Source organism: Myotis nattereri (assembly GCF_964212035.1).
Source record: "Myotis nattereri genome assembly, chromosome: 16".
NCBI lineage: Eukaryota > Metazoa > Chordata > Mammalia > Chiroptera > Vespertilionidae > Myotis > Myotis nattereri.
Window position 1 is genome coordinate 16,611,609 of NC_138091.1, and position 11,664 is coordinate 16,623,272.

Sequence of the window (11,664 nt, forward strand, 5' to 3'; positions counted from 1 at the left end):
CGCACTTCCCACCCCTAGAGGGGAGGTTTATCTGAAGTCAGAAGCACTGTCAGCCCTCCTTCCACCACCTAGACTTCCAGGAGTGCCACAGGTCCCCTCAGGTTCGCCGGCGGGGATGGGGGACAGGCTGAGCTTCGGACCAACAGGTCCCAGGGTGGACCCCTCCATCTTCCCTCCCACGCTGCTGCTCCAGAATTGTGGCGGGAGGGGGTGTCATCCTGCTCCGGAAGGTCCATTGTTTCCCTTCCCGGCCTGGCAACACCGAGTTCCTCTAAGCTGGGGTCAGAGAACGGGCTCGGGTCCCCAAGGGGAGCAGGGCAAGCGACAAAGCCCAGGCCCTCTCCACTCTATTGATGGGGAGGTGGCTTCGGGGTCAGGGACAGAGCTTGGGTCTGGTCAGGAAGAACAGGCTGATGCGATAAGGGAAGGCCAAGAGGCTGGAGGATGCTCCCGTCTGCACACTTGAGCCACACCCCCTCCCATGTTGTTTCCCTCTCCTGGGCGCACAGCAGTAGTGACAGTATTTGCACCGCCCCTCTGCTCACAGGATCCAAGAAGCACATTCAGCTCATTAATTCTTTATTAACGTGTGGTCACTCCTTCCCCTCCAACCTCACCCATCAGCCCGTAAATACTAGCGGAGCTGCGCCGGAAAGGGAGGGCACCAGTGAGGCTCAGTTGTCCTATTCACAAGATGGGGGGTGGGGTGGGGAGTGTATGTGCAGGGTCCAGCCCAGATATTCAGGATTCAGACATGGGTAGTAAAAAGAAAGGGTTTTCTGAAATGGCGAATTTTCACCAACATTGGGTCCACAGCTGCTGCAGTTTGCCAAGGGGATGCTAGGACTGGCTTAGGCAGGGACGGGGCAGGGTAGGTCGGAAGACCCCCAGGCTTCAAGTCCTTGGGCGGATTGAAAAGGAGGGCATTCGTCGGGGTTGTTCTTGACTCGAGGGTCCTCAGACCCATACCTTTCCTGACGGGGGAACGGCCTGGGACCCCGGTGAGGCCCGGATTTGCCGCAGCTGCGGGGCGCGCCGGCGCCGATAAAGGGCTCGGCTGTAGGGCACGAGGCAGTCGGCCAGATGGAGGCGCAGACAGAGGCGGCGGTAGCTGGCCAGAGCAAGGACGAGCAGCGGCACGAGTAGCAGGAATCCGGTGACCAGCAGGGCCGTGAAGCCTGGGTCCCGCAGGTGCGCGGTGCAAGGGGGTGCCTGGGAGCGCAGAAACTGTAGACGAGGTGTCAGGCCCAAGCCGAACAGCCCAGGCGAGAAGTTGTGGCCCATAAACCCCGCACCCGTGCTCGCACGCACACCCTGGGGCGCCCGCTCACCTGGGAGTGGCAGAGGAAGCCAAAGCTTAGCATGGTGACCGCGGGTAGCAGGATGGTCCCCAGCACCAGCGCCAGCAAGAGGAGATTGAAGGCAGCCACCAGCAGATTCTGGGCGGTGACCAGCACAGCACAGGCCCAGCAGTCCAGGGGGTCCCGGGGCTCCGGGCCGCCGTTGGGAACCGGTCTCTGCAGCCCGAGGACATCCGCCATGGCCTGCCTGGCTCCAGCCCGCCTGGGCAGCGGCCCTTATAGCCCTCTTTCCTGCCCCTCCCCCGGCCCAGCCTCTCCCCACCCCGCCCCCCTTATCCTGGAATGCGGCTCCAGGAGTAGGCACCCCCCCAGACCAGAGCTCTGGACATTCCACAGGCGCCTCTGGGGAGGGGTTCCCTCTGGCCGGGGTCTGGGCAATCTCTCCATCAATCACGGCTTGCAGCCCTTCTTCCCAGTATTCTATCATCAGCACACTAAAAACAGGATTGTTTTTTTTTTTCTGGTTTTATTTTTAATATTAATATTCTCACACAAAAATCACCGAAAATAGGGGTAGGATTGGGAAGACCCCTCTGCCCCTGGGGCAGAGAGACAGTGCAGTGCGAGGGGCGGGACTGTAAACCCCCCACCCCTCCGCAGCCCCAGCATGGAGGAGAAAAAACTGACAACACGAAAATAAAGCCCCAGAGAAATTCTTCCCGGGGTGTCCCTGCCCCAGGGAGGCCCTGACCCTGGGCTGTTTCACACTTAAAAAGAAAAGGGTGGGGGCGCAAGGGGAAGGTCCATGTGTTTAAAATTGGCCGGGGCTGGGAAGGACGGGGTTCCTTTTCCTCATAGTTCTTTCTTTAAAACTTTTAAATTTTTTTATTTTATTTATTTTTTTACAAAATACCATTTCAGTTCCCACTTCTTCCCCTACAGTACAGGAGTCGCTCACCCTCAGGCAGGGCTGGGGTCGGGTCGGATGGGGCGAGGAGGGTCTGGTCCAAGAAAGTGCAGGACGTAGGGGAGGGGAGCGGATTTGAGCACCATGAGAGCCCGGCTGGAGCCGTGGACGGGCGGAGACGGGCGGGCCGGGCCGGGCCGGGCCGGACACACACTGGGGCGCAGGGAGAGCCCTGCGGCGGGCGGCCCTGGAGGGGTGGGTGGGATAGTTTGGGGGGTGCGGGGGGGTCGGGTTTTCCCAAAAATGAATAAATAGGTGAGTGGGACTGTTATAAATTAAAAACAAACAAAAAAACAAAATACAAATCATAACCAAGTGAATAAACAAGAGACATGTACAGGGATCACAGCTAGCATTGGGAATAAAAAAGGAGGTTCTGAGGGAGGGGTAAAGCCCATAGAAAGAATCTCATTAAAATCCTCGGCTGCCGTCACATTTATGTACATACACGAGCCGCGTGCATCTGCGCCGGGCAGGCGGCGGGCAGGCGTGAGGGAACCCGTATTGACCCCCGCCGCCGCCGGAGCCTGGTCCTTGTGTCTGTTGCTAAAAAGGCCAAAGTCGGTGAGAGGAGGCGCTGGTGGGCGAGGGGCTGCCAGCCCCCTCCCCCGTCTCCCTTTATTTTTTTTTTCCTTTTTTCCTCATATTTGTTTAAAAAAATTTTTTTCTTAATAAATTAAGTGAAGGGGAGCTGCCAATGGGGTGGAAGGGCTGTGCCCGTCCCCCTTCCCGGCCAGAGGCGGGACCTAGGTCCAGCCCAGGCCTGTGCTGGTGACCCCGCGGCGCCCTGCAGGCCGGCAGGAGGGCGGGGCATCCGGCCTCATCGGGACGTGCTGGCGGGGGCCTGCGGGGAGAAAGCGGGCGGGGGGCTCAGGAGCGGGCCGGCCCACCCCGGAGCCCGCCCCCTCGGTCCCGCCCGACGGCCCGCCCCGCGCCGCTGCGCCGCGGCCTCACCAGCGTGAAGGCGTCGTAGGCCTGCGCCAGCTCCTCGGTGCGGTACTGCTCCAGCACCACCACGCCCTGCAGGCCCGCGCTGCGGCGGCGCGCACAGGCCTCGCAGTGCACCAGGTACGTGTTGCGGCTGCCGTTCTCGCTCGTCACGAACAGGATGTTGAACACCTCCACCTGGACAGAGGGGGCCGTCACCGGGAGGAACGCCCTGGGGGCTCCTTTCTCCCAGGAAGGCGGGAAGCGGGCCCACTCACGTCGCATTCGTTGCAGTAGTAAGCGGGCTCGTCCTTAACCCGGCCCTGGTAGGCGATTTTCTTCCCTGCCCGCACGAGGCTCTCCCGCTGCACCTGGCAGTGCTTCATGGACTGCAGGAGGCAGAACCTGGGCGTGGGGAGGGCGAGTGGTGTAAGGGAGGGCTGCTGGCAGGGCCGACCGTGGCCCTCATTTACTGGGCCCCCTTAACATTTCATGTGCGTTTTTATCTGTTTGGGCCACTGTCAAGTAAAATTCCGTGGAGCAGGAACCGGGCCACCTGCTCCAGCACTGTAACAGCGCAGGGCCATGAGTAAAGAGTGGAGAGAGCGCCGGGGAATGGGGTTGCATTCTAAGGCAGAACAAGAGCGGGACCAGGTCTGGTGGAAACGGGCTCCCTCTCAAGTAGGACCCTCACTTGATCATCTTGAACAAATCGGGGTCGCTGATTTTGACGGTGCGAGCCACGTTCCAGGACACGTGAATCATGGGCACAATGGATTTGACGTTCTTCACCTCGTTCCACTCATATCGTTCCAGGGCCAGCTGGTATTGATAAGCTGTGGGCCAGAAGCAGTCACTACAGGATTCTCAAACAACTCCCAGCTACTTGGACCCCAGCCCCTTCCCTCACAGCTGGCTGCCCTCCTCTCCCCCGCCAGGAGGCTCCAACCCCCTCACCCCTGAGTGTCTCTGCACCCCACCCTCTCACCGGTGAGGGGCCCAACGTTCCAGGCGATGTTGTTGCACCAGCCAGTGGCCTGCACCCAGTGCACGGTCCCCGCGTTAATCCACACGAGGTCCCCAGGGCGCTGCACGAAGCGGTACACGGGGATATTGGAAGCATAGAGATCGTCCAGGATTGGCCACCAGGAACCTGTCAGGTAGTCCACACCGTGCCTGTGGGGTGGCCACAGGGTCAGATGGAAACCTGGGGACTCAGAGATGGGACATGGGGGGTGGGCCTAGTGTGTGTGTGTTGGGGGGGGGGGGGGCGCACCGGTCGCAGAAAGCGCTGATGGTCTCCCAGTAGTGTTCATGCACCGCGAACCACTCACAGTCGCCTGGGCCTATGTTGATGTTGACAGAGCAGAAGTTGTTGTTCTCTTGGTGGCCTGCAGGGGGCAATAGAGAACGCCGTGGCTGGCCTAGCCGAGCTGAGCTCCTTCCCAAGGCCACCCTGTGGCCCTCATTGGCTGAAAGCAGCACCGACACCAGCCCCGCCCCCAGCGCGCAGTCTGCACCTGGCGTTCGGCTGCCGGGGACCTTCATGTACAGCTGTACCGTGTTCATGCCCAGAATCGTGTGGCCCACGTGGCTCAGCATGTTGCCGGTAGACGTTACCCGCATGAAGGCGGGCAGCTTCAGCAGCTCCTGCAGTTGTGGCTTCCACCTGCGGCGGCGAGGGAGTCAATAAAAGTGAGAGGCTATCCCCGCCCTGCAGACCCATCAGCAATCCTGCCCCAGCTTTGCTGGCCTCAACCCCACTGACCGCTTGGCATCAGACAGGTCGATGTTGGTGCCAAACTTGATAATGTGATGGTTCTTCGGATCTGGTGTGCTGCTGTGGGGGTGAAGGGCACACATTGGTGGCGAAGCATAGGGAAGGGAGTAAAAGTCACCAAAGGAACGGGCATACTGTGTACGGTACCTAGGAGGCGTTCCTGTGGTGCTGTCTGGTTCCTCGGACTCCTCATCCTCACTCTCCTTCTCCTCCTGCTTGGCCACAGGCTGAGTCAGCCACCTTCCAGGAGCCCTCCCTCAGCAGCCCCACTCCAAGTCCCCTGATCCGCATCCCTGCCTCCCTATGCTTGCCTCTCACCTGTAAGGACTCCTGAAATGATGAGGCCTGGTACTGCGCATACTTGGCAATGGTGGTATGGGAACGGGAACTCTCACAGGGCCAGATCTGTCGAGTGCCCGTCAGATCCCAGTTCTCATCTGAGGGCTGCTGCACCTGGGTGCGCACCTCCACGGTGTGCTCACCACTCGCCTCCACCAGGGTCTTGGTGGAGAAGAGGCCCAAGTCTGCAAGGGAAGAAGGAGCAGGGTGTCGGGGAAGAGGCCGAAGGGAGGGATCAAGGACCCAACTCACTCTCTTCTTACTCCTCAAGCCTCTGACAGGCTGGACATTGGCTTCACAGAGGGAAAGCCAGGGAACAGGCAGAAAGCTGGGAAGGTTGGCCATCCCTCATCAACCTCCTCTCCCACTGCTGCTCTGAGCTTCAGTTCCTCCACCAGCCCTCAGGTATGCACGAGGCCACATGGGCACAGCACTTGGCATATAGTAGGTGCTTAATGAGTGACAGATTCTTTAAGCGATCATGAGATGCAATGAAAGACTTAAGTCAAGTGAAAGCCTAGAGCGTGCTTTGAGTAACTCAGTAGAAGGAAAATATATGGGTATAGAGCAGTGGTTCTCAACCTGTGGGGCCGCAACCCCTTTGGCGGTTGAACGACCCTTTCACAGGGGTCACCTAAGACCATCCTGCATATCAGATATTTACATTACGATTCATAACAGTAGCAACATTACAGTTATGAAGTAGCAACGAAAATAATTTTACGGTTGGGTCCCAACATGAGGAACTGTATTTAAAGGGCCAGAAGGTTGAGAACCACTGATATAGAGGAAACAAGACTGATTTCTATATTTCTATATGGTTCCCTCTACTTTTATGTGTTTGAAATTTTGCACAGTAAAGGTTGAAAAAGAGAAAGCCTCAAGTCATGGGTCTTCAGGGGTACTCTAGAATCTATCCTTTTCATCCTTAATCACCAAGAAAACTAAAAATGACTAACCAGGCCCTGAGATATATCCCTTTCCCACTTGCCTACTGTTGGAAATACAGATGCGAGAAAAGCCTGAGGCCAGCTCACCCATCACTCAGAGCACCCTTCAAATACAGCCTCCCTATGACTAAGGAACGCTCACTATAGCCACTATCCTGGATCTTCAAGAGTGGGGGCTCTCAGAGTCCCAAAGCCCCAAATCCTTGCATCCCTCCCCCACTTTTCTGTCCCCCACACTCACTGAGCCGCAGGGAACCTGCCAGGCCCCGGATCACGGTGATGGGATTTCGAGGGTCTGTACAGAACTGCAGCAACACTGGTGAGAAGGCGTCCCGTTTGCTCTCCAGCTGAGGGATGAGCAGAAGACAGGGCTAGATCAGAGCCCTGTCTCAGGCTCAGAGCACCCCAACAGCCCCCAGCACTGGCACCGAACCCTCCGGCAGGGGCACACGTACATAGATGCTGGGTGTGGGTGGGTTGAGTTTTTCCCGGGGCAGCTTCTCCTCTGTGTTGATCTTCGGCTTCACAGACTGGGCAGGGGAAAGGTAGGACTCTCTAAACTTCCCTTTCACCTTGGCATTCCTGTGGGAGGACAATGACGTGAGGACAGAAATAGGGTGATGGGGGAAGCGAGCCTCCCCCTGGGCCAGGCCAGCAGCCTCATGGGTGCCAGTCCCTCACTCACTTGCTGGCACGCACGACGTCGGCAGCACAGTGGCTGATGGTGAGGTCCGCCATGCGCAGCCTCCGCTCTTCCACCTCCGAGGCGATGAAGGTCTCCTTGTCGCCACTCTCCACCTTGATCAGCCGGATCTTCAGCTCCTTGGGAGGCCCTTCACTAAGTGATCGCAGCTTCAGCATATCAGCCCGGCTGACGCCCGGTGGGCCTGGAGCTTCCTCACGAGACTTCTTTCCAGGGACAGGGGCTGATGATGCGGGTGTGGGCTGAGCAGAGGGTGCAGGAGCCGGTGGAAGGGCCGGAGCTGTGGGTGGCTTAGCCTTTGAGGCCCCACCGGTATCAGGCCGGGCCTTCTCACGACCCTGGATCTCCTCACTCTGCAGGTCCAGGTTCCCCAGCACTCGGCGACTCTTTTCTTTGGGGACCTTGGCCTTGGCCTTGAGCCTGCCCTCGCGGGGCCGCCGACCCACCATGTCCTTACAGGCCCGCCTATGCCGCCGGTGCTCCTTCTGATGTTCCTTTGGGTGCTCCTTCTGCCGCCGCTTACTGCTCCCTGGTCCTGTCACTGCCACCGCCCCGCCACTCTCCTCCTTCGCCTGGGCAGCAGGCATCAGTCGCTCAGTTCCACTGTCCACTGGGTCTGCCGTGTCCACAGGGTCTGCCATGTCCACTGGGCCTGCTGCGTCTGTGGCACTCCAGCCCACTCGCTCCACAAGGGTCTCACAAGCCCGACTGATCTCTTCTAGCACCTCAGACTCAGAGCGAGCAGGGGGCAGAGGCAGGGGTGGGGGCGGCGGGACAGGGGTCATGGGGCCCAGGGCTGGCTCTTCGCCTGCCCTGTGCTCCCGGACCCAGGGCCCACCTGAGGTAGAGAACTGAGATGATGAGGAAGCAGAGGACTTTGGGGAACCCTGGGCACTAGGGGCTGCTGAGGTGGGTGGTGGGACAGTAGCACCTGATGGGGGACTTGGGGAATACTGAGTGCTGGGCAAGGGCCCAGGACGGGTAGAAACCGCTGCTCCTGTCCCCCGGTAGCAGTACTTTTGTCCCTCCAGCACAGAGGCCAAGGATTTGAGCAGGCTGGCTGGGCTGGCTGCTGGGGGTAGTGGGGGTGGCGGCGGCTGGGGCTGGGGGGGAAGAGGGAACTTGGCTAATGGTGGTGGTGGTGGTAGAGCTGGTGGTGGCTTCTTCTCCTGTTCCTGGGTGGCTGTGGCTGTGGCTGTGGTGGTGGTGGTGGCGGCGGCGGCAGTGGCAACAGCAGTGGTGGTTGGGGCTGTGTCAGCGGAGAATGGAGGCTGCAGTGATACAAAGGGCTCCTTTAAGGGGGGTGGAGGGGCTCCGCCTGCCTCCTGTTGTTGCTGCTCCTCCTCCTTTCGAATGGACTCATCCAGCATTTTCATGATGTTGGCCAGCCCATCAGGCAGGATCTTGAATTCAGCGGGCTCCTCAAACTGGTCCTCCGGCGGGGTAGAGGGAAAATCAAAGAGTCGTGCACCTCGGGCAGGCAGTTCCCCAACCGTTGGCGGCACAGGCTGGGGTGCTTTATTCAGGGGGCCTGGGGATGGCCCTGGCCCCACCTCGGGGGTCTTTGGGAAGGAGATCCTGGGCCGAGGGCTCTCCGGGCGCCTGAAGCTTCCTGAGGTATTTTGGTGGCAAGAGGAGGGAGGGGCTGGAGGCAGGGCAAGAGTTAGGGGTGCAAGAGGTGGGTCCTGGGGGCTCAGTGTTGGGCTGGGGGGCCGGGAAAGGGGGTCCATACTTCTGGCCAAATAGGGAGGTGGGGGGAAGGATACAGGCCCGGTAGGGCTGCTGCTGTGGCTGCCATTGTTGCTGCTGCTGCTGGTGGTTGGGGGAGTAGGAGGGATGTGCGAATCCTGAGTGCCCACAGAAAAACGGGGGGCCAGAGGCCCCAAGAAGCCCTCACGGTGCGGGAAGGGTTGTGGATGAGGGCGAGGGCGTCCCTCTGCCCCAAAGAAGAGATCCTCTAAGATCTCTCCAGCCTCACGGGCTGACCGGCAGGCTGGGCCCTTCAGCCAGGCGGGGGGTTGTGGAGGGCGTGAGAGGCGGGGACAGGGGGGTGGAGGAGGTGAGGGAGGGCCAGGTGGTAGGGAAAGGTGGGGAGTGGCAGCAGGAGCTGCCAGGAAAGGTTTCCGACCACTATGTGTCGAAGGCCCCAGGCGGCCTTGGTGAGAAGCGACCTCCAGCGTGGGAGTTTGGTAATGGTCAGCGCCGGGCTGTAAGTGAAGGAGAAGATTGGTCAGAGGTCTGCTAGAGTCACCTTAGACAAGCTCCCACTGATCGCCCCACTCCACCTTCCCGCTCACTCACAATGCCTGGGCTCGGCTCCATGCCCCGGAGACCGTTGTTGCTGCTGCTGCTGCTACTGCTGCTGGTGGTGGTGCCGGGGAGGCCGGGGGGCCGGGAAGGGGCGTAAGGCACGCAGGTGGCGGTTGCTGCTGGTGAAACGCTGGAGTCCATCCGCGACCTCTGAACTCTGCTCTCTCTAAGGTCACTTCCGGGGGGACGGGTGGCAGGCGGGCAGCCATGGCTCTCTGCTCCTGGGGGGCGGGGACCTGGGCCTGGGGGTGTACCCAGGACCAGCCGGTGGCCAGGGGGTTGCGCAGTATAGGTTGGAGCTGAGTATGGATATGGGTGAGACAGCGAGTGCCGCTGGTCCTACAGGAGACAAACGAGGATACTGAGTGAAGAATGGAGGACACAGGTACCTGCAGGTAAGAGATGAAGGTCAGCAGACAGTTGCTCACTTGGCGCTCTGGGGGTGCTGAACCCTTGCGCTCGGGGCCCCAGGCATCTCCATGCAAGGTACTCCACAGCCCTGGCTTGGCCAGCTGAAATGGAGAGCTGGTGGCTAGGCTAGGCAGGGGTGGTGGTGGTGGTGGTGGTGGTGGTGGTGGTAATGGTGGTGGTGGCAGCGGCAGCCCTGGGGGAAGGCCAGTCTGGAAGAAAAGGGGGTGTGAGAATCCCATTCCTTGCCCCAGTCCTCCCACTCACTGCCCATCGGCCCACATACAACCATACCTGCTCAGAGTTGCAGCCTCTCCTGCGCTTGCCTCCAGGGCTGAGGCCCTCCTCCCCTGAAGGGCCTGAGAGTACTGCAGGAGGCACCGGCTGCACCACTGGGGGTTCAGCGGCTCGCTTCACTGGGGGACCCCCCCGCTTGGCCCCATAGTTCCGCTTGTGCTGAGGACAAAAAGAGAGGAGAATGGCTCAGGTGCATACCTGGCCCAGCCCTCCTCCCTATCCCAGCCAGCCCTGGTCTCACCTCAATGTGCAGCAAGTTCCATACTTGCTCCAGGGGGGGCAGGACCTTGGCTCGGTGCTGGCAGGAGCCAGCATGAAAGTTCCAGAGCTGGGCCTGGAGAGGTGGGGGAAGGGTATAGGGGACAGGGCAGAAGCAGGCATAAGATGAGGGCACTGAGCCAGAAGGCACAATCCTTGCCTATTATGTCTTGCCCCATCCCACCTGCTGTAGTCGGCCAATGTGGGGCCCCAGCTCAGCCAAGCTTCCTCCATATCGAAGGGCGCTGTGGTAGCAGCGTATGGCCTCCTCACTGTCATGCTCTGACTCGTACAGCTGCCCGAGCTGCTCCCACAGCCCTGGCTGGGCTGGTTCCCGGAGCAATGCCTGCACACAGCCATGCAAGGATTCCAGCTTTCCATGGAGGGGTCTTGGAGTGGGTGTCCTACAGAGCAGAAGGGGTTGGAGAGGGGGAGTGGTCAGGGTTGGAGGAACTCTTTTAAAGCCCCAGCCTTATCTCCCATCCCCAGCACCTTTAATCCTCACTCACCCTGGAACATAATATGGTTTGTTGGGGTGCCCAGAGCTACTGCCATGTGAAGGGGGTAGGGGAGCAGAGAGTGGGGACTGCCCGATGCTGGCAGAGCACCTGGAGAGAGAAGGTGTCTGTTAATGAACATCAAGATGGAGCAGACGTGTCCCTGCCCAGGAAGGAGGGGACAGGGGGAATAGGAGCAAGCAGCTGAGGACTGCACTCAGGCCCACAGAATGGCAGAAACCCAGAGAAGGAAAGAGGTTGAGGGGCACAGGAGATGGGAAGACAAATTCCTGGAGACAGAAAGATGGCCCAAATTCTCACCTGCCTCCAGGCAGCCATGCGCTACGAGGAGGGGGATGGGGCGGGCAGGAGCTCCACGCCCCAGCACAGCTCAAGCCCCCAAGGGCAAAGGCTTCCCGTGCAGCGCGGGCCCCTGGAGGGTCCACTGCCCGATGCATCCAGCCTGAGTCAGGGAAGAGATGATGTTCTTACTGGAGGCATAGCCTGAGCTGCCTGTATACACACTGCCAACCCAGCCATAGTTTTTCCCTTACCAGGTCAGCAGTGGCCCCAGGAGCCCTGGAGATCGGGCACGGCCCCCTGCCCCAGCTCTCTGGGGGGATGGTCCCAACTCCAACCGCTCTGACAGGAGGGCCCACTGCCCCCGAGGGCCGCCCAGGGCCTTTCACAGCCAATTCTACAGAGAGGAGGAGGCAAAGGGTGACGTTAGCGGGCCAAACACAGTGGGAGTGCTGGGGCTAGGTTCAGCTCTGTCACCCGCACAGGGAGCCAGGCCTTGGCTTTCCCTGAGGGTAGGCCCACCGGACCTAAGGCGCCCCTACGGGCCCAGGAGAGTGGCTCGGAACCGGGATGAGTAGCAGGGACCGGGATGGCCAGTAGGGAGCCAACAGTCAACGCCGCAGCTGC

At 60.1% G+C, this 11,664-nt stretch overlaps 2 protein-coding genes across 4 annotated transcripts; both read right to left on the reverse strand.

Annotated features, from left to right (window-relative positions):
- Positions 1-564: 564 nt before the first annotated feature.
- Positions 565-2,227, reverse strand: TMEM88 (transmembrane protein 88). 2 transcript variants are annotated; one of them, XM_081109217.1, is made up of 2 exons: positions 1,332-2,227; positions 565-1,227 (listed from the first exon to the last, which is right to left on the reverse strand). In XM_081109217.1, the coding sequence occupies exons 1-2, from the start codon at positions 1,539-1,541 to the stop codon at positions 958-960; spliced, it is 480 nt and encodes a 159-aa protein (XP_080965343.1). In that variant the 5' UTR covers positions 1,542-2,227; the 3' UTR covers positions 565-957. The 2 variants fall into 2 exon arrangements, with proteins under 2 accessions (XP_080965343.1, XP_080965344.1); XM_081109218.1 differs by having other exon boundaries at positions 565-1,212; positions 1,332-1,753.
- KDM6B (lysine demethylase 6B) lies at positions 2,206-11,195 on the reverse strand (the record flags this gene model as incomplete). 2 transcript variants are annotated; one of them, XM_081109212.1, is made up of 20 exons in its annotated part: positions 2,206-3,112; positions 3,223-3,393; positions 3,474-3,600; positions 3,890-4,031; positions 4,184-4,371; positions 4,472-4,586; positions 4,716-4,864; positions 4,964-5,035; positions 5,123-5,187; positions 5,294-5,499; positions 6,506-6,611; positions 6,720-6,846; positions 6,950-9,174; positions 9,269-9,616; positions 9,706-9,897; positions 9,980-10,141; positions 10,224-10,316; positions 10,425-10,644; positions 10,750-10,848; positions 11,059-11,195. In XM_081109212.1, the coding sequence occupies 20 exons, from the start codon at positions 11,193-11,195 to the stop codon at positions 3,089-3,091; spliced, it is 4,968 nt and encodes a 1,655-aa protein (XP_080965338.1). In that variant the 3' UTR covers positions 2,206-3,088. The 2 variants fall into 2 exon arrangements, with proteins under 2 accessions (XP_080965338.1, XP_080965337.1); XM_081109211.1 differs by having other exon boundaries at positions 3,032-3,393.
- Between the last annotated feature and the right edge of the window lie 469 nt (positions 11,196-11,664).